The 23,032-nt window shown below is 41.8% G+C and overlaps 1 protein-coding gene and 1 pseudogene across 1 annotated transcript in view; one reads left to right on the top strand and one right to left on the bottom strand.

Moving 5' to 3' along the window:
- Positions 1-1,759, bottom strand: part of LOC145414913 (mannose-6-phosphate isomerase-like) — a 273,834-nt gene extending 272,075 nt beyond the window's left edge. The window contains exon 1 of the mRNA XM_080284329.1: positions 1,557-1,759. Within this exon, the coding sequence (XP_080140455.1) occupies positions 1,557-1,725 (169 nt within the window). The 5' untranslated portion in view covers positions 1,726-1,759. The remainder of the gene's footprint in view (positions 1-1,556) is intronic.
- Positions 1,760-5,669: 3,910 nt separating this feature from the next.
- LOC145415234 (5S ribosomal RNA) lies at positions 5,670-5,788 on the top strand (annotated as a pseudogene).
- The last annotated feature ends 17,244 nt before the right edge of the window (positions 5,789-23,032 follow it).

The following is a 23,032-nucleotide window of genomic DNA, read 5'->3' as shown; positions in this document are numbered from 1 at the left end:
AAGTGGGGTGTCCAGTAACAATTAGGATAAGTCTCATTGGTTCTGTGCTTTTGTTATTGCACAATTTTGTTATCATACACTAGGTGTGGTACCAATTATACGCGACAACCATGGGATCACTATACTAACTTGCATCCTTTCCTATCCCTCTACTTCTTACAATTCTCTCTAGCCTCCTGCATACTTTCAGCAATCAAAACTAAATCATCAGCATAAAACAGCTCTCTTGGTAACCCAGTTCTACACTCTCCGAACAATGCTTTAAGTGCCAAGGTGAACATCAATGAATTGAGCAGAGCCTTGATGTAATAAATGGGTGGATGGACATAGCACATATATAAATATGACAATGAGGTATGGCGGTTGATGAGGATATGGAATCAGGTAAATGAATTACACATCGAGGAGTATCTGACATGGGTTTGGCATCTAATTTTTCACTTGATGTTCACTGCAATGACTATCTGGCAGGTGTATGTGAAGCACATGTATAAAGAAAAATAATGTGTAGATGATTAGAACTAAGGTGGAGCCAGGATTCCCAGGCAAGCTTTGTGAGTGAATGAGGGTCAGGCTATTTCATCAGGCATGTTGTTGATTGTTCTTCTCTTTTTTATTTTCTCTACCCTTTTCTCTGGACCTTATGCCACATCATTAGAGAGAAAAAAGGTTGTAATCATAATTGTCATGATGATGATGATGATGATGATGATAACAACACTCAGCCTTGTTACTGGTAGTATATGTATGTAAACTATCTATAACTTACTGGTATATACAAGATCTGAGGAAATGGAGGACTGATTTTAATGTTCTGCTTTTGTTCTCTTTTTTCTCAGAGCACAGATCTGACAGTCTGTTTCCTGAAGTTCTGCAGTCCTTTCATATGCCACATACCATCAACACCCTTTGTTGTTCCTTCCTCCAGATAACTTGCTGGTTTGAGAAAATTATCTTGTAATAAAGAAGTTAATAATGGCTATATCTAACCCTTCCAGTAAAAAAAGAAAAAAGAAAAAAAAAAAAGTCAGGCTAAATGGTCACTGCTCCTCTGAACTGTCTGCTTGCATCCCTCCACCTCTACGACAAGCATGTAGCACCTGTCTAGCAACAAACTCTCATCCCTTTTCTGTCCAACTCTCTAATGCAAGAGCTAACCACTACTCCCAGTCCTTCATTTATGCAACAGGTCAACTCTGGAACTGTCTCCCTTTGTCTGTATTTCCTACATCCTATGATCTCCAGTCTTTCAAACGCAGTGTGTCCAGGTATCTCGAAATGAGTGGATCTTGAATTTGGCTCTCTTTTGTATTGTTTTTGTTTTTTCTTGGAAGGAACAGTTTGTGGGCTCCTGGTCTTTGGTTCCTTCCTCCTTGAATAAAAAAAAAATAAACAAATAAAAAATAAAACTGTCTGGAGATAGCATTAATTAAGTTTTAAAAATCACACAGAATGTATTAATGTGGTAATAGAACAACAGTATAAAAAGTCTTGTGTGTCATGTGGACCATCCAAAAACCAAGGAATATGCATTCTCTACAATCTTCCTGTACTACCTTTGATAATGGAGGGGCCACTAGGATGTGTACCCATCCACAATTCTGCAAACGGCTGGTCGTCAGTCACTTCCAGTTCTGGTTGCATGGCTTTGGCCAGCTGTGCTACGCTGCTTGCAAACCCTCGCACACCCCATGCATACTTCTGTACAGCACACTCCAGCTCCATCCTGCGCAGATTTTGGATATGGGTGTAGATTACAGGTGCACACTCTCCTGCACAAGTAAGGAATGTATATCATCAAATGAACCTTGGATCTTGCAAAACACATTTTTTTTTTTTTATGCAAATCAGAATAAAACTGGCTGGGAGCCAGCAGAATTTTGCTTTCTAAAGAAGATGGATTGCTCACACAAAAATTTTTTCATAAAATATATTTACTGGCCTCAGCTGGTTCTGTGAACAGAGATAAGTATTTCTTACTACGGCTATATTAGCTTTTCAGGCACTAAGCCCTAAGCAGCCAGTACTGGTAGGTTTCAGAATACAGTACAGTAGGGCACCAGGTTTCGTGCCAAACAGGGGGTGTGAAAAGTGTCGTGAAAGTTGATTCTGCCAAAGTTGAGGCTCTGACCATTTCGTTTCGTTTTTAAAGGCTCCAACATGCTTGCATGTGTCGGCCTTGGTAACCTAATGGCGGCTCTCCACGCTGCACGATCCATTGCAGCCTCCCTGTTCAGTCCCTTAACCCTGAGGTCACACTTAATGACCTCGTCCCATGTCTTTCTCGGTCTACCCCTCATAATCCCACCCCCAATATTAACACTTCTCACCTTCCTCACCCAATTATCATCCCCCATTCTCTCCACATGTCCAAACCATCTCAATCTACCTCTCCTCATCACAACACCAATACACTTCAGTCCCATCCTACCTCTCAACTCTTCCATCGTAAACCCAGCCCCTCCAGGCCTTGGACGCAGGGACGCACTGCAAATCCACCTAACCATTGACCTTATGGGATATAAGCTATCAGGAACCAGGCCTGTAAGAAAACTCACCCTCCTAGTGTACTTCCTATTTTAAATATGTCCTAAAGTTACCTGAATGTTGCTATTAACACATTAAATCATAACATAACATTAACAATAAAACATAAAAACATCATAAAATACAGTCACAGTACACTTAAATACAGTATGTATTGGCAATATTACTTACATGTATAACACACACACACTCCCTCCATTCAAACATAACACTCACCAGATTGACCAAGATGAATGATTTAATGGATTCAATGCTAGGGGGCGTATCTGAGGCTTTGGGTATGGCTAGTGGGCCCCACCACTGCCTCCAACATCATTTACTGTAAATCACCACCACTCCCTTCTTGTTGCGCCCTTTGACACAACACATTCACTCTGTTATGTCAGAGTAAATAGGCAGTAGGGATGCCTAATACAATATAAACCCAATACAGAATATTCAGTTTCTCTGACACTAGATATTTTGAGCCAGCAAATGGAGGGTGTTTTTCTCAAACAAAGTTCCAAAAGGAAGCCTATTCATGGTGGTTCTGGGAACCCCAGGCATGGAGGATGAACTACGGCTTTGACCTAAGGACAAAATCTCCCCAACCTTTCTAGCATCCTGTTAGGAGGATCTAGGTCAGCCTGGCAGGATACCACCTCCCACATGGGGACAGCCACTTCCTACAATGTTTTTTCCACAAAGAGATATGACTCTCCAGTAGGCATTTCCCTCCTCCTCACACCTGCCAGAAACAATGAGATCAATCTCATGCCTAAAACAAGATACACTTGCCTAGTTTTCTCCCCACCAATCACAAACCTAGGTTCAAATCCCGGCTGGGGCAAGGAACAGTTTAAGGATCTGAATTTCATAAAAGCAGACTTTGTGGTAGGTAGTGGCGACCATCATCCACTCACTTGATGTAGTGCTACCTACTTCTTTCTTAGCCTTTATCATTCTTTTTCTGTGCCTGCCCTCCTTTTTTCATATTTCTCCCATCATTCCTGTCACTTCTTATTGGTTTTCTTTCCTTTACAGGTGGCTTTACATTGAGAGACAAGCCAAATGGTTTCCTGTAAGCCAAGAAACCACTTACAATGCTGGGTGGTAACCATATAACCAAACCATACGTGCTCCCTACATGTCGGCAAATGGGTTGGTGGAGGGTTAGTGCCCCTTCCTGTAAAACAAATAACTCAAAGTCAAATGGCCACCCCATATGGGATTATGGCGTCTGGCAATAGATATATAAATAGATGGACACACTTTGTTGATCTGCCAGAAGACCTGCCAACATACTGTAAAAGTACCTCTGCTAATACCAATACACCAGCATTAGTCAAATGAATTGGTATTAACAGGGGTATAAGGCAGTACTAGGATGCATTTAATGAGGATGGTGGGTGTTGGTGTCAAAGTGATGACATGTAGAGGTGTATGGTATGCAGCAGGACTACTGGGCCTTGGGAACCAGCTGTGAAGCATATGCTCCCCCTCCCCTCCAAAAAAGCAGATAACACTAATGCACATGTGTATGTGATAGATGCAACACAAAGAGTCCTCCTGTCACTCCAAACACAGTACTGTACCCCCACCCCCTCCAACAGCCCCCCCAACTCACACAATCACTACCACAACAATACAACCCCGATGCACAAACACTACACCTACAACAAAATCCATATTTGATGTACATCATCTTGAACAAGAAGCATGAGCATATTACGAGTAAATGTCGATGGCCTACACACACACGCACACACACACACACACACACACACAGTTTAATTGTGTGTTCTCTGGAAGAGGGGAAAGTGCCTCAAGAATGGAAGAGGGTAAATGTGGTACCAATTTATAAGGGAGGAAACAGGGAAGAACCTCTGAATTATAGACCTGTGTCCCTAACCAGAATGGTCGCAAAATTGTGTGAAAGAATTCTGAAAGCTAGATAGATAAAATATCTGGAAGAGATGAATATTTTGGCAGATAGCCATATTGGATTTAGAAGTGGAAGGTCATGTGTTTCCAACTTATTGACTTTTTACTCAAGAGCGATTGACATGCTACAGGACAGAGATGGTTGGGTGGATTGTGTGTATTTAGATTTGGAGAAGGCCTTTGACAAGGTACCCCATGAGAGACTAATGTAGAAACTAGAGCATATAGGAAGACTGAAGGGGAACCTCCTGGAATGGACGAGAAACTTTTTGAGAGACAGACAAATGAGAACAGTAATAAAGGATAGGATACAGCAGGGAAGGAAGGTTGTTGGTACACTGAAAGCAGTGATGAGAAATAGGGAGGTGAGTATGGAAGTTAAGAAGTCACTGCATGATAGTATTGTGATCCCTACCCTGACGTATGGAAGCGAGGCATGGACCTTGCAAGAGGGGAACAATCAAGCGTGAGAGCAGTGGAAATGAGTTACTGTACTTGAGAGGAGCAAGTGGAGTGACGTGGAGGGACAGGTTGACGAATGAAGAAGTGAAGGAAAGATGTGGGGTGGATGTGGATGTGGTTGAGAAGATTAGGAGAAATACACTGAGGTGGTTTGGACATGTGAAGAGAATGGAGAATGAAAGACTGACTAAGAGGGTGTATGTAGGTGAGGTGGAGGGAGGGAGAGGGAGAGGTAGACCGAGGATGAGGTGGAGGGATGGATTGAGAGGTATGTGAGGGAGGGGGGGGTGAGTTGGGGGGAGGGTAGTCAAATGGTTGGTGACAGAGCGACTTGGAGGCGTTTTGTCTGCGGCCACCCTTTGCGGGGTTAGGGCGTCGGGCTATAGATAGATAGATAGATATATATATATATATATATATATATATATATATATATATATATATATATATATATATATATACACTATTTATATATATATATATATATATATATACACTATTTATATATATATATATATATATATACACTATTTTTATATATATATATATATATATATATATATATATATATTGTATATATATATATATATTGTATATATATATATATATATATATATATATATATATTGTATATATATATATATATATATATATATATATATATATATATATATATACAATATATATATATATATATATATATATATATATATATATACATATATATATATATATATATATATGGCCATACCACGTTGAGTTCACCGCTTTCTGTCCGATCAGCAAAGTTAAGCAACAATGGGTCTGGTTAGTACTTGGATGGGTGACCGCCTGGGAACATCAGATGCTGTTGACATAACATTCGCCCTACGTGTCAAGTGGGGTTGGTGGAGGATTAGTGCCCCTCCCTGTAAAACAATTAACTCTAAGCCTTTGGCCACCCCGTTTGGGATACATGGCGTCTGGCAATGAATGAATGAATGAATATCTGGATGGCATGAAGTAACAAGTGGAGTCCCACAGGGCTCGGTGTTGGCGCCAGTAATGTTCCTGATTTATGTAAATGATATGGTAAATGGAGTGAACAGTTATGCAAGTCTGTTTGCTGATGATGCAAATATCTTGAGGAAGGTAAAGGTTGAGGAGGATTGTAAAATGCCGCAGGAGGATATGGATAGGATACACGATTGGAGCCGGTTGTCGGAAATGAAATTTAATGCAAAGAAATTAAAATATTGGAAATGGGTGTAAGTACCAAGAGCCCATCACTGAATTATTTGATGGGTAACGAACCAATCACAAAAGCGAGAGAAGAGAAAGATTTGGGAGTGCTGGTCCAGGACAGTTTGTCACCAGAAAAACATATTAACAAGACAGTTAGAGATACATACAGTATAAACTCCTGACTAATATAAGAGTAGCTTTTCATTATATTGATGAGGAGATGATGAAAAAATTGATAGCGGCCATGATTCACCCCAGGTTAGAATATGCAGCAGTAGTGTGGTCCCCACACAAAAAGAAAGATATAAACAAGATTGAGAGAATACAAAGAACAGCAACCAAACTGGTCCCCAGTCTGGCAGATCTGTTGTAAGAGAGAGGCTGGAAAAGCTGGATTTGCCTTCCTTAGAAGAAAGGAGAAAGAGAGGAGACATGATTGCAGTGTTCAGGACCATGGTGGGAGTAGATAAAATTGACAAAGAAGATCTGTTTTTATGGGATAAGAGAGTAACAAGAGGACATGGAATGAAACTGAAAAAACCAAGCAGCTTGAAGGATATCAAGAAATATAGTTTTCCTTATAGATGTATAGACCTGTGGAATAGCCTGGACAAAGAGATCGTCCAGTCTATAAACTTAAACGAGTTTAAAGCTAAATCTGACTTATTGAGAAACAGAGATGAGACCCCACGAGCATAGCTCATTTCCTGTATATCACAATTAGGTAAATTAGGTAAATATACACACACACACACACACAAATTAAAGTTTCTTCATTCACAACATACACAATGCACTCCTACAGTCGCAGCACAAGAGTCTGAAGGTGTAACTATCATACCCTGGCAACCCACCAGTCAACAGTAAGTCCAATTTCATATCATATTATACACAAATCATGTCATTATACACAAATATATTATACATGAATACAGCATTACTATACACGAGCATATTACGGTAATCATCCGATTACCCTGACGGTCTGTACCCGGTCATGCTCTGTATTCGTTCATTAGACCTTGGCTCTATTATACCCGTAACCGGATTTATTTGTCCATAACTGGTCATATAAGTTTTGGCTTTGGGTGCTGGCTGGCCCACAAAGAAAAAAAAAAAAAAAGTCCATTGGGGGCCTCTCTGTCCGCACGCATGTAATAGACAGTAACCCACAAACATAGCAAACAAGGCTGTATGGCTCTCCACCGAATAGTTGAAATCCCATAGCCACCCTGATCACTGGTAACATACCTGCAGCGCTCGAGGAAAACAGAGCATGAGCCACAAGCTGAGCGTGAATGGCTGTACGGATCCCTACTGAATGGTCAAAATCGTCTGGCCACCAGGATCATTCGTAAAGTACTGCCAGTAGGCGAGTAATACCGACTGCAACCCACAAGCTGACTTAAAATGCCCTACCACCTCCCCACTGAATGGTGAAAATTTCCTGGCCAGCCTCCCTTCTCCCCTCCCCCTCATGCCCCTCCTCCATCCCCTTCCATGCTCCCCATTGCCAGGGCCCAGGCTTATCTCCCTCCCCTCCCTTTTCCACAGTCCTACCCGCACCATCATGCTGACTACCTGAAAAGAAAAAACGGGAGGAGGAGTGATGATAGCAGTGAAGAACAACATAAATGTAGATACCATGGAAATGGGAGAAGGCAGGGCTGAATGATATATATGAAATCAGAAAATGGATAGAATAGCAAGAGAGATATGGCAGTAGTGTATGTTCCCCCTAAGACAAGAGCATGGAGTGATGAAGAATACCAGGAAATGTTGTCAGACATGGCTAGTTATTAACAGAAAATGATTCAGAAAAGCAACAATATATATTTAATGGGTGACTTCAATTGTAAAGAGGTGAATTGGGAGGAATGGGACTCAGGAGGCAGTGAAGATTCGTGAGGCACTATGTTATTAAATACAACAATGAACAATGTGAAGACGCAATGGATCAAAGAAGAGACACGGTTCCGAGGTGAGGACACACCAGCAAGACTAGATTTACTGTTTACCAAAGAACTCGATGTAACAGAATCCTTGAAAAATCTGTGTCCTATTGGAAAAAGTGATCATGTGGTCATTGAGTTCCAGATGATAACAGGGAACGTGGGGCCAAGAGACGAGCTTTATAGGCTGGGAAGATACAACTTTGGGAAAGCAAACTTTACAGGATTGACAAAATTTTTGGAAAATGCAGATTGGAGAAAATTCAGAGAAACAAGAGAGATACAGAGGAAGTAGAATATTTTTCTAGGCCTCTATAATTCGGGAGTGGAAAAATTTGTGCCAAGAGTAAGGGGGAAAGAAAACAGGAAAAAGGAGTGGTTTAATAGAAGGTGTATGATAGCAAAAAAAAAAATAAAATAAGGCGTGGAACAATTGGAGAAAGAGAGGTAACAACAAAACAAAGGAAGAATATAAAAGAACTAGAAATGAATACACAAGAATACGTAGAGAAGAAGAATGGAATTTGGAAAAAGGTACAGTATAATAGACAAATGTAAGGATGAACCCAAACTGTTTTATAGATTTGTCAATGGCAAACTGAAACAAAAGGAAGGAATCACCAAACTGAAAGTACAAGGAGAGGTCTATAAAGATGCAGCAATGCAAGCAGAAATAATGAACAAATGTTTCCAATCAGTTTTCACTAATGAAATGGAGTTTGTGGAAGGGAAGGGAGTGACTAGAAATGTAGTGATAAAAGATATAAAAGTGGAAGTACAGGAAGCATATAAATTACTGGAAACTCAAGATGTAAGGAAAGCCCAAGGACCAGATGGAATCTCTAATTGGGTACTGAAGGAATGCAGAGAACAACTGGCAGATAAGATCCACAGTTTAATTGTGTGTTCTTTGGAAGAGGGGAAAGTGCCACAAGAATGGAAGAGGGCAAATGTGGTACCAATTTATAAGGGAGGAAACAGGGAAGAACCCCTGAATTATAGACCTGTGTCCCTAACCAGAATGGTCGCAAAATTGTGCGAGAGAATTCTGAAAGATAGATGAATAAAATATCTGGAAGAGATGAATATTTTGGCTGACAGTCAGTTTGGATTCAGAAGTGGAAGGTCACGTGTTTCCAACTTGTTGAGTTTTTACTCAAGAACGATTGACATGCTACAGGACAGAGATGGTTGGCTGGCTTGTGTGTATTTAGATTTGGAGAAGGCCTTCAACAAGGTACCCCATAAGAGACTAATGTAGAAACTAGAGCATATAGGAGGACTGAAGGGGAACCTCCTGGAATGGATGAGAGACTTTTTGAGAGACAGACAAATGAGGACAGTAATAAAGGATAGGATGTCTGGATAGGGGGGAAGTAACAAGTGGAGTCCCACAGGGCTTGGTGTTGGCGCCAGTAATGTTCCTGATTTATGTAAATGATATGGTAGATGGAGTGAACAGTTATGCAAGTCTGTTTGCTGATGATGCAGAGATCTTGAGGAAGGTAGAGGTTAAGGAGGATTGTAAAATGCTGCAGGAGGATCTGGATAGGATACATGATTAGAGCTGGATGTGGGAAATGAAATTCAATGCAAAGAAATGTACAATATTGGAAATGGGTAAACGCACCAAGAGGTCATCATTGAATTATTTGATGGGTAATGAAGCAATCACAAAAGCGAGAGAAGAGAAAGATTTGGGAGTGCTGGTCCAGGACAGTTTGTCACCTGAAAAACATATTAACAAGACAGTTAGAGAGATGTATAAACTCCTGACTAATATAAGAGTAGCTTTTCATTATATGGATGAGACGATGAAAAAACTGATAGTGGCCATGATCCGCCCTAGGTTAGAATAAGCAGCAGTGGTGTGGTCCCCACACAAAAAGAAAGATATAAATAAAACTGAGAGAATACAAAGAACAGCAACCAAAATGGTCCCCAGTCTGGTAGATGTCGTACAGAGAGAGGCTGGAAAAGCTGGATTTGCCTCCCTTAGAGGAAAGGAGAAAGAGAGGAGACATGATTGCAGTGTTCAGGACCATGATGAGAGTGGATAAAACTGATAAAGAAGATCTGTTTGTATGAGATAAGAGAGTAACAAGAGGACACGGAATGAAACTGAAGAAGCCAAGTTGCTTGAAGGATATGAAGAAATATAGTTTTCCTTATAGATGTATATACCTGTGGAGTAGCCTGGACAAAGAGATCGTCCAGTCTAAAAACTTAAATGAGTTTAAAGCTAAATATGACTTACTGAGAAACAGAAACGGGACCCCACGAGTGTAGCTCATTTCTTGCACATCACAATTAGGTAAATACACACACACACACACACACACACACACACACACACATACACACACACACACACACACACACACACAAAACTCCACACACTGGTCAGTACTTGCACAACTGCAGAAACAGAACTGAAGGACATGGGGGAGGTTTGATCACTTGTATTCCTACATTCATCGTCATCAAGAACACAACACTTAGAACATAGTAATTTTTTCAGGATGAACCTGCATTGGAATTAGTCGGTGAATGTCAAATCTCGTCACAAATAAGGAATCAACATTTTTATCGTTTACATTCCCCTTGACACTTCCCATGTCACACCAGTGTAATGCAACCTCAGCTCCTCCCCCAAACACATACTTAACTCTAAAATTGTTGGAGACTTTAACACTAGGTAAATACACACACACACACACACACACACACACACACACACACACATACACACACACACACTGCCTGGTGTAAATACCATGAAAGCAACTGCCAAGGCCTCAATACTGCATCACACCTCAACATGTACATTCTCAACGACACCTAACAACAAACCTACACTACACACCAAGCACACCACTCCCCTTATTTCCCAGACATAGCATTCCCTCCCTCACTTTAACCTGCCACCACCTGACAGATGAAATGCAAACTTCCTTCAGATTACCCACCTATCATTATCATCACAAGAATACACTCCAACCCAGAGCAGAGTCCCTAAGGGGGGGGGGAAGGTGAATATAAAAGCCCCCACCATCCACCCCTCTCCCGATGACAACCAAACGAGATGCCTGGAACCACTTTCTGACACTTCTTCATTTCTGCAACATTCACGGCATTTCCTCTAAGATTCTTTCTGTTGACCACCACCTTTCCTCCTCTAAACCTCACCATCTTTTTCTCACAGAGACTCAACTGTTTGAGACAACTGACAGCAAACCCTTCTCTGTATCTTCCTACTTTTTCTATACTAATTTCAAAGCCAAAGGAGGGTGTTGTGTATATATACACAACATAATGGTATGACACGGTTTAACGATGCAATTGGTTAAGTAAAAACCCATCGTTAGGCGGGGTATCGTATCCCGGGGTAGATTTAACATGTAAAGTATAGGGATGCGTTTTTGAGACTTGGGTTTTCCTCACAACCAAGTCCTAAACTCACCCAAATGAGTCCAAAAACTAGTTTAAAACTGTAAAAGAAGCTAACCTAAGCCTATCACTTGTAAATAACTCACTAAAACCAATGAATACAATCTGAAAATCGTCAAATATAAGTCTGTAAAAAATCATAGTAAACTGTACTCCAAAATGACAATGGTCACCCCACCTATGGCTAAAACACATTAATCTAAGTCTAAAAATAGTTTATACATCAACATAAACACACAATTTTAGTCTAAATATCATCAAAAGTGATAAAAAAATAAAAATCCATCATTAAACTGGGGTTTGACCATTGTTAAGGGGGGGGTATGGTAGTATTTCTACTCCCATCATTAAGCCGGGGTATTACATCTTGGGATATCGTATATCGAGGTATACCTGTATCTTGTTCTCGTGTTCATGAACCTGAACCTTCTGAATTTCTCTACTATCTGGCTTTGGCTATCCTGGCATTCTCTTACTAAATACATCTGTGTTGTTTACTTCTCCCCTAGTCCTACTGACTATGAATAATTCTTTGACTATCTTACCTCTCAGATGGAACACATCCTATCAATTTCTCCTTTCTCTGAAACCTCCAATTTAGGTGGTTTCAAAGTTCACCACCAGGTTTGGCTCTCCTCTCCTTTTAGTGATCCACCCTGTAAACAAATCAACATCTTGTCTATCCTTATTGACCTGCAACAGCATGTACAACATCATATCCATATCCCTGACCACCTTGGAGATGGTTCCAACATACTTGACCTCTTCCTTACAATTAATCTTTCTGTTTACACTGTTAATCTTTCCTCTCCACTGGGCTCTTCTGATCACATCCTTATCATCATACTCTGTCCTATCACTCCAGTAAGGCCAGTGGACCCTCCAAAGAAGTGGCAGTTAAGGTACTTTGGAGCTGCTGATTGAGAAGCCCTCAGGCAGTACTTTTTTTATTATCCCCGGAATAATTATTGTTTCCAAGGTTAAGAGCCATCTGAGTGTGCTTTGCTCATTATGGAGGTTATTTTCTCTGGCATGGAAGCATACATTCCTTTCTCTCATTCTGTTACTTAAAAAAAAAAAAAAAAAAAAAAAAAAAAAAAAAAATGGTTTAATTACACTTGTTGTCCAAGAGGAAAGGGCCAATAAAAGGTACTGGAGTCAACCCACTGCTGAATCTCATCTCTTTTATGTTTCTGCCTGGAATTGTGTTAAGTCTGTTCTTCTCTTGGTTAAAAATAATTTCATTTGTACTAATGCTCTGAACTCTCCAACTCAAATTCCTCCTGCTCCTTCTGGTGTCTTGCCAAATACCTTTCTAACAACTGTACCTCATCATTCTTCCCACCTCTTTTCCACACTGATGGCTCTGTAGCTGTTTCTTCTACTGCTAAAGGAGAACTCTTTGCTCAGGCCATCTCCTTTAATTCCACATTAGATGATTCCGGTGCTGTTTCTCCATCACTTCCCCCATCTGACTTCCTCAGGCTGATATTAAAATTTCTTCAATTGATGTATTTTCTGCCATCACTGGTCTCAGTACTAACAAGGCATATGGGCCTGATGGGATCCCTCCTGTTGTCCTCAAGAACTGTGCTTCAATGCTTACACCCTGTCTACTTCTATATTTCCTTCTTTCTGGAACTCTGGTCTCATTCAGCCTGTCCCAAAGAAAGGTAACCATTCCCAGCTCTCTGACAATCACCCAATTACTTTAGCATCCTGTGTTTCAAAAGGTTTTGAGTCTATTCTTAAAAAAAAAATAAATAAATAAACAAATAAAAAATAAAGCATCTTTCCTAACACAACCTTCTTTCCAATCATCAGTATGGGTTCCGCCATGGTGATCTCACCTACTTTTCAGGCTCCTAGTCATCCTTTCAGGACTTTGGCAAAAGCTTTGCCATTGCATATGACATCTGAAATTCATAAATATTTAATTTACAAACTGCCTTTTTAAGATTTCTATCCTTCTGTCTGTGCCTTCATCTCTAGCTTCCTGTCTGATTGTTCCATAGCTGCTGTTGTAGACAGCCACTGTTCTTCTTCTAAAGCTATCAATAGTCGTGTTCCTCAGGGTTCAACAACTCTCTTCCTTCTATTCATCAATGACCTTCTAAGCTGTACACCTAACCCTATCCACTCACACGCTGATGACTCCACCTTTCACCTTCCATTCGCTTCCCACAGCGTCCATTTCAACAATTACATCAACAAATAATGGATGAGGCTATGGCACACCTAAAGTCTGACTTGGCTCATATCTCTGACTGGGGTATGAGTAATCTTGTTGTTTTTAATGCTTCAAAAACTCAGTTCTGAAATCTTTCAACCTGTAAAAATTTTCCACAGGTGTATCCTCTAAATTTTAACAATATCCAACTCAACTCTATATCATCTTTAAACATACTTGGGGCTTCATACTCTCAGGATTTATCTTGGAAAGATCATACTACCCCTCTTGTAAAATGTGCTTCCAAGAGATTAGGTGTGCTAAGATGACTCCATGCCTTCTTTACCCTTGCACAGTTGTTGACTTTATATACGGGCTTTATTTGCCCATGCAAAGTACAACTCTCATGTGTGGGGAGGCTCCCAACATACAGCTCTTCTCAACAAGGTGGAGTCAAAGGCTTTTCGTCTCATCAACTCCTCATCTTACTGGCTCTCTTCAACCTCTGTCTCTTCACCACACTCTTGCATCTTCATCTCTTTTGTGGCAACGAACTCTCACCCTTTTTTGGTCCAGCTCTCTAATGCAAGAGTTAACCATTAATTCCAGTCTTTCACGTATACAACAGGTCAACTCTGGAACTGTCTTCCTTTGATTTCCTACTGCCTAAGGCCTCCAGTCTCTCAAAAGCAGTGTGTTCAGGCATCTCAAAATGAACAGACCTTGAATTTGGCTCTGTTTTATTTTTTTTTATTTTTTTTCTTGGAGGGAACAATCTTATGGGCTTCTGGCCTTTGGTTCCTTCTTCCTTGGATAAAAAAAAAAAAAAAAAAAAAAATTAAAGAACAAGTGAACTGGAAAAAACTCACCAGACAAACAGAACAAGACTTAGTACAGTAAGCAACATCCCCATCACCGGCAATGACATGCATGAAGCTCAACAAGATCATATTTAATGTATACAAACAACATATTCCACCAGGCAAACGAAGACACTACAATCCAAACTACACCAGTGATTGTTTGTGTTATATAACAATGTGACTCAACCCCAAACAACTGGACCTGGAGCGGTGGCGTCTTTGTCGTGGGTCTACCCCCCAGAGGCTGTCGAAGAGAAGAGGAAGACAGCATGGGGGCCAAACCACCGTGAACCCCCCCGGCCCCTGATGGGGCTCGAGTACCTGGGAGTGAATTTGGTCGCCCGGGCAAGTACCACATCTCCCAAAACAACACACACAACAACACCGTTTTTTCTACACCGAGAAATGACTCCCTGGCTGTCATTTCTCGACGACTTATTCTAGCCGGGGACACTGAGAACAATCCAGGACCCACCAACAAATACATATGTCCAACGCGCTCAAACCCTATCACGTCGAGCCGATAGACAAAGGGTTCAGTTCAGTGCAATTCCTGTAAGAACTGGACCCATTACACCTGCACAACACTTGCATCCAGAAAACATTACACAAACACCTGGACCTGCTCCTTATGCTCCTTCCCCTCACCCATCAACCCCCTTTCCAATCCTACTCCTACTTCCTTCACACCTCCACAGCCAAACCCACCTACCCTTCCCACACCATCCAGTCCCCCAACTCCTCCCTTTCCAACCCATCCTAATCCACCTCAACCCTTAGCTCCATCACAACCTCCTCCTACCCCTTCCCCTCCACCCACACCACCTCCCTCCCATGCTGCAGCAGCCAACACACATCACACACACAACATAAACATCCTTCAGGTAAATATAGATGGCATAAACACCAAAAAATATGAACTCACACAATTCATCAAACAACAGAACATACACATTGCCATCTTACAAGAAACAAAACTACACAGAGCACAGAAAACATCGACATTTCATAATTTCGCCACCATCCAACAAGACCGGGCCGATGGCGGTGGCGGTGGACTCATCACCCTGGTACACAAATCCATCAACTTTGCAGATACCAGTGCACACACAAAGTCCCTTCTCCCCCCAATGTGACACCACAACAGAAACACAATCAATTAAAATACGCACTGGACACAAATCACACATAACAATCGCTAACATACATTCCCCCCCAATCGTCCCCCACAGTACTACACACTTACTCTCCACAGATACACCACATCACTAACATACCCAACATCATCCTGGGTGGTGATTTCAACGCCAAGTCGTCGGCCTGGCATGTCAACAACCCTGACACAGACAGAGGGCTGGTACTACAATCCCAGACAGACCACCTTTTCATATTAAACAGTCTAGACCAACATACCCATATCCCACACCAAGCCCTCTTCCTCCCATCATCTCCAGACATCACCTTCTGCTCCCAAACCTCGCCCCCACTACGTCATGGAGAGTGGTCAAAACCCTAGGTTCTGATCACCTCCCAATCATCATCACTACCAAAACCAGAATCACCCCAGCTGGCCCACAAACACACATACAATAATTATAAGAGAGCCAACTGCGAGGCCTTTGTAACTGAAATAGAACAACATCTCAAAACACTAAACAGTACACCCATCACAAACATCAACACCACTGTGCACACTTTCAATACAATTATACAAAAGCAGACAAAAGACACATCTCTAGAGGTAACAGAAAGAGAGACAACCCCAACTTCACACCAGAAATTCAAGGCCTCATCAGACAACGGGACACACTGCGACACTCCCCAACACCCCATACACAAGACACCGTACAACAAATACAAGAACTCAACACTCAAATAAACAATAAAATATCAGAACAGCAAACATTAAACTGGAAAAATTACCTCCAAACACTTGACCACAAAACAAACATCAGCAAACTTTACAAAACACTAAACAGCATCACACTTTCCAACAGCAAAACCACACAATCACAGACTGCCATCACAACAACAGACACCATACCCTCAAACAAACAACAAGCAAACACTCTCATCAATCACTTTTCACAAGTCAGCCATCTAAACCCCCATCCCGAAGAGCGACGTATCATCCGACGTAAGAAACAGTTCCCCACAGACCCAGACTACGCACCTTTCACATACAACCAGACAAAGCACATCACTAACAACCTCAAGCACTCATCTGCCTGTGGACCAGACAACATAAGCAACATTCACCTTAAACACCTAGGACCACAAGGCATACAAGCACTCACCAACTTATCAAACTACAGCTACTCACACAACATAATACCCAACATCTGGAAGCATAGCAATATCATCACTATCCCTAAACCCAACAAAGACCCCAAGTTACCCTCCTCACACAGCCCCATCACACTCCTCTGCACCCCCTCTAAAGTCACTGAACGACTAGTACTACAACTAGTCACACCTCACATTCCCCTAGCCCAGTCACAATATGGCTTTAGGCCACTACACTCTACAAACACCCTTCTTACAGACCTTACACAGAGAGTTTTCGATGGCATGAATTCAGCTAGGCCACCACACAGAACAATCCTAATCACACTAGACATTAGCAAAGCTTTTGATGCCATCCCACACAACAACCTCACAAACAAAATACTCAACAAACTTGGACAGTAACACAAAAAGATGGCTGGCAAACTACTTAGCAGGCAGATGTGCACTCGTAACATTTGCCGGTCAGTCTTCTAACATCAGAAACTTCACAAACGGCGTCCCCCAAGGATCTGTTTTGTCCCCTACACTCTTTAACCTATACATGCACGACGTACCCACACCCCACACACCACAGATACACATAGCTTCCTATGCAGATGATATAACAATTACATGTATGGACCAAAATGCAAACACAGCTGCACACATCATTCAACCTTACCTCAACACACTACACGAATGGTTCACCACAAACAGGCTCAAAATAGCCCCACCCAAATCTATAGTGACTCTTCTCACAAACTGGACAGCAGAACACAGTCACATCCCACACCTCACCATACACAACACTCCCCTACCACACACACACACAAAATCCTTGGTGTAACATACAATACATCAATGTCATTTATACAACACATCACAAACATTAAAAATAAAATAACACCAAGACTCAATGCCTTGAGGTCACTTGCCCATACAACATTCGGACACAACAAAGAAACCACCACCACAGTATACAAACAATACATATGTTCAGTGATGAATTTTGCAAGCCCTGCCTGGGCTTCTAACCTCACCAAATTACACTACAACACTCTAGAGACCATGCAGAACAAGGCCCTAAAAATAATCACAGGCTGCACAGCTACTACACCCACAGACCACCTACATCAAGAAACCAAGGCCCTCAAAGTAAAGGATCACCCAGACATGAGAGGCACCCAGTTTCTTGCTGCAGCCTCCACAAACCCACAACATCCACTACAGTACATGGCAGCACATCCACCCACACCAAGGAACATCAAAACAACACCCAGCACACGATGCCATACACAAATACTGTCATCTCTCCCCCCTCGCCCACCTCAGACCAGCTTCCAGAAGCATATCCACACTCAGATCACTCGCCGCTCCATTCAGTCACTTAAAGACAACACACACCTGCATGCACGGCCTCCTGACATCCACTCTTCTGAACCCTATCTTCCTCGTGAGGACAGGGTCCACCTGGCCAGGCTGAGATGTGGGCACCTTCCAGCCCTCTTAAGCTACCAGAAGAGGCCGGATGACTCTGTCGCTGATGCCTGTCCAGGATGCAACACAGCACCCCATACTATTAAGCACATTATGGAAGACTGCATTGCACACAATCACCTACGCCAACAACACAACATACACTATTTGAGAGCTTTGTGGGAAAGCCCGGTCTCGGCCATGGCCTTCCTAAGGGACTCGGGGCTGTTCGGCCAGACTGCCTAGGGAACAACTACTACTACTACTACTACCTCAAACAACTCCCCTCCCCACCACACAAAACACATTATCACAAGGGTTCAGCAATGGGGGACTTTCTAAGTCTTGAGTCATACCCAACTCAGTCTGACACCACTCCTTTGTTAGTTACGATGTTTGTAATATTCATGGATTATTTTTCACTGGTAATTTTTATACCCATGCTGAACTCTGAGACACAGTACTGTAATGACATATATAATTAAAATTACTAAAATATTGCATAAAAACCATAGCCAGAAGGAATGAAGTTCTTCATTTGTATAATTTTAAGGTATACAATTGTAGACGCATACCCTAATGTCAGCCCTTCACAAGTTTACCTTGCATACCTTCTATTTGGTGTACCGGACATTGTAACCAATCACTTGTATACACTAAGGTCTGCTCATTATTTATCATTAACATCAAACTTTGTATGGACAGTCCTCGTATTACCGCATTTCGTGGCAAATCAGACACTGCATTATGAAAGGCACACCCTAAATCTGGAAGGGCTGATCTGAGAAAAAAGTTTGTCTGGACCAATACTGCAGAAACGTTGCTTGATATGAGTTGTTTTCACTCAAATACAGTACACACTCATCATTCAGAAACTCTGTTTAGTACTGTTCATCAGTCATTGATTTCTTTATTTCTATATAAAAGAACTGCACACTAACAAAAAAAAATACTAACACAGCTCCTTCCTCACTAAAAAAAAAAAAAAAAAAAATACTAACAGCTCCTTCCTCACTAAGTTCCTTAGTGCCATACTGCCATCGTAACGCTGTGTTCATTAACAGTCCGATTTGTCCGTACAATACTGTAATTAGAAATAATATTCCCCTCCTTTAATGTACAGTTAATATATATTGGTAAATAGAGATAAATATAGTGGGCTTTCACAGTGCACGAGTGGATGGGCGGTCTACGACCTCGAGCACTGTGATTTTGCATACTGTGAATACATAATCTTGAGAATAATAAAATGGGTGAGACCACTCAAACCTTGCAATTTTTATAATCTTAGAGATATAATATTGGGAAACTTTTTTTGACATATACTACAGATCCATCCATCCATCCATTGCCAGATGCCATGTATCCCAAACAGGGTGGTCAAGGGCTTAGAGTTAATTGTTTTACAGGGAGGGGCACTAATCCTCCACCAACCCCACTTGACACGTAGGGAGTTATGCCAACAGCATCTGGTGTTCCCAGGCGGTCACCCATCCAAGTACTAACCAGACCCAACGTTGCTTAACTTCGCTTATACAGCTAAAATAACAAAAATATGGTCAGTCACCTTAAAAACAGTAGATGACAGGCCTGATGGACTTAAATAGCAGGGGTTCCAAGGTGTGGCAACACACTTAGAGTGCCCCTGCAGCACCACCCACCGCACCACGAGTGTTTAACGGTTGCTGACATTTTTGGCAATTTCCTTCATCTCTTCTTGTTTGTCTGTTTCAACCCTCATCTTGTTATGGATGTATTTTCAGTGTGACAACTTGGGATTTGCGAAATAACCATTTTTCAAGTGAATCCAAACGTTATTACAGAAACTAGGTATCTATTCTAACCTACTGTCATTGCAGAAAGCGTTACTGCCAAAGTCGTTACTGGCGAGATCTTACTGCAGACTCCTCTTGAGCACCTTCCCCACAAGCCTGTAAGTCACGATGGGAGCATCATATGGGGAGGAGGCTGGCATAGTCTGGGACAAATAGCGTTTTTGGGCCACTCCTTGCCTCTGCCTTACATATTGTGGGCTAAACTCGAACATTCAAAGTTTTATGGTTATGATTTTTGGTCACTCGTGTACTGTGCGATTCGTGCACTGTGATCACGCGTACTGTGTGAGACCACTGTACACCCATACCCTGATATCCAGCAGTTTTATGTACCAGTGGGAGTGTTTGGTCAGCGAGTATGTCGGATATTGATAAAATTTTCCCTAAATGATACTGAAGAAATGCCAGAGATGCATTCCAGACCCAAACCCAAACTCTCACATACCTTACTCAATTAACAGAGACTGACACAGAAACACCATAGGTAATGTTATTATCCTTATGAACAATACTGTTGCTAAAAGATGGCACATCAAACATCAAATGCAAGAGGGTAGGGTGGTGGGACGTGCAGTATTCAACACCACTTCAGGGCAACTGTCTGACAGTGACAACCAGGCAGACAACTGGCAGCCTGCCAAGCAGGGGTGGGGTAAGGTGGAGGGAATGGGGAGGGAGGGAGGGAGGGAGGGGGGAGAGGGAAAGAGGTAAGCCAAACTGATCTACTACCCCCCCTCACTAGTTTCACTCTCTCACCACTCTCACTCACTCACCACTCTCTCACACACACACACACACACACACACACACACACACACACACACACACACATCAAGGAAATGAAAAATGAGGTGGAGAGTGTCTGTTCATGTACTGCAGTACAAGAGAGAGAAATGTCAAAATTAAAAGTGAGTAATGATTCAGCCCCAAATGAAATAGAACAGCTTAAGGAGAAAATAAGAGGCTGGAGGAAGAATAGGATAAGATGAAATGTAAACTTGAAGAGTATGAATAAAAAACAAAGATGCAAGATGAACACATTAAGGAAATTAAGGATGAGCACAAAGGCTGGATAAAAATTCAGGAAGAAGGGAAAATATATCTACAGATTACAGAACAACAGAAGAAAGAAAACCATGAAAAGGTAGAAATGGATGTGGTTAGGGTACTAAAATGTAAAGAATCACATGTCAGAGATGCAGCTGACAAGAAAACAATGCATAATTATCTCAGGTTTGAATGAAAAACCTATGCCAGTGATGTCAGAAAGAAAAAGGGAAGAACTAAGAAGGGTGAAGGAAATAAGTGTCAATAGTCATGGAAGGAAATGAGGAAGACCAAGAATAGATCGAAGAAGTGTTTAGGCTGGGAAAATAGGTAGAGGGAGGGACAAGGCCACTAGAAGTAAAATTTCAATCTCAGGTCAAGGTAAATGAATAATGAACAAGACTTGGAAATTAGCAGGTAAGGAGGGATTCAAAAACATCTGGATAAGGAGTGATGCAAATGAGGAAGAGAGAGCTAAAATAATGGAACCTGTGAAGCCATGGAAAAAAATGACCAGAGAACGGAGGAAGAGAAGACAGAGTTCTACCGGAGAGTAATGGATCAGAAATTGAGGTAGTGGTAACGAAGGAGAGAGGGAGAGAGAAGGACACTATAAAAAACAATGCAAAAAGATCGAAAGTGGCATACGCTAATGTAAATGGTCTAATCTCAGCAAGGCTGGAAATGGGCGATTTCTTGAGGGTAAATGAGCCAGACATTATGTGCTTTGTATAGACCAAGCGAAGAGAGAAAATCTGAAATCCAAATGGGAGATGGGACACACAAACTATGGAGAAGTGATAGAAAAAATGGAAGGAGGGTTGATGATAGCAGTGAAAAATAGCCTAAATGTGGATAGTGTGAAACAGAGAGAAGGTAAGGCTGAAATGATAAACACTGTAACTGAAACCAGAGGGAAAGGCAAGAGAGACAATGCAGTAGCGTACATCCCCCCCCCCCCTCAAGACAAGGGCATTGAATGAGGAGGAATATCGGGAGATGCTGTCAAACATGGTTAGATACCTACAAAAAGTGATCAAGGAAAGCAACAACATGATCTTGATGGGGGACTTCAATTGTAAAGAGGTAAACTGGGAGGGGTGGGATTCAGAAAGTAGTGAAGATTCGTGGGGCAGTATATTATTAAATGTAGTAAGAGAATATTTCTGATTGGAGACATGAATGGCAAAGTTGGGAATGTATGAGTGGATGGACTGGTTGTCAGCTGGGTGTGCCAGCTGAAGTAGATGGGAATGGTAGTGCTCTGGTGGACATCTGTGCTAGTAAGGGGTTGGCAATAGCCAACACCTTCTTCTGGCATAAGATGATCCACAGGTACGCATGGAGCGTTATGAGGAGGATGGACAGTGAACTTGTTGAATGAAAGACAATGATAGATTATGTATGCGTGGATGGGCGAATGAGAAGACAAGTGTTGGATGCAAGAATGTGGAGAGGATGGGGGAATGGAATCTCAGACCATCACTTAGTGATGGCCAAGGTAAGGCAGCAAAGAAAATGGATCAAGAGACGAAAGGGAAGACACGAAGAAACAGCTCCTGTGAAGAGAGTGGAGAAGTTGCAAGAGAGTGAGAAAATGGCAGAGTACAAGAGCATGGTGGAAGAAAAACTGGGAAGGTATGAGTTAGGGCATATGGAAGGGGTGGAAGAAGTATGCAAGGTATTCACAGAAGAGATAGGTGCAGCATGCGAGGTGGTTTGCAGAGTCAGGAGGAGATGCAGGGGTGTGCATGGGACAGCATGGTGGAATGATGAGGTGAAACAAGCTGTGGAAGGCATTTAGTGACTGGCTAG

This window comes from Coenobita brevimanus, chromosome 101 (assembly GCF_032717465.1).
Source record: "Coenobita brevimanus isolate Jiangsu-jjx chromosome 101, ASM3271746v2, whole genome shotgun sequence".
In the NCBI taxonomy this organism is placed as follows: domain Eukaryota; kingdom Metazoa; phylum Arthropoda; class Malacostraca; order Decapoda; family Coenobitidae; genus Coenobita; species Coenobita brevimanus.
This window is presented reverse-complemented; position numbering and strand designations above follow the sequence as displayed.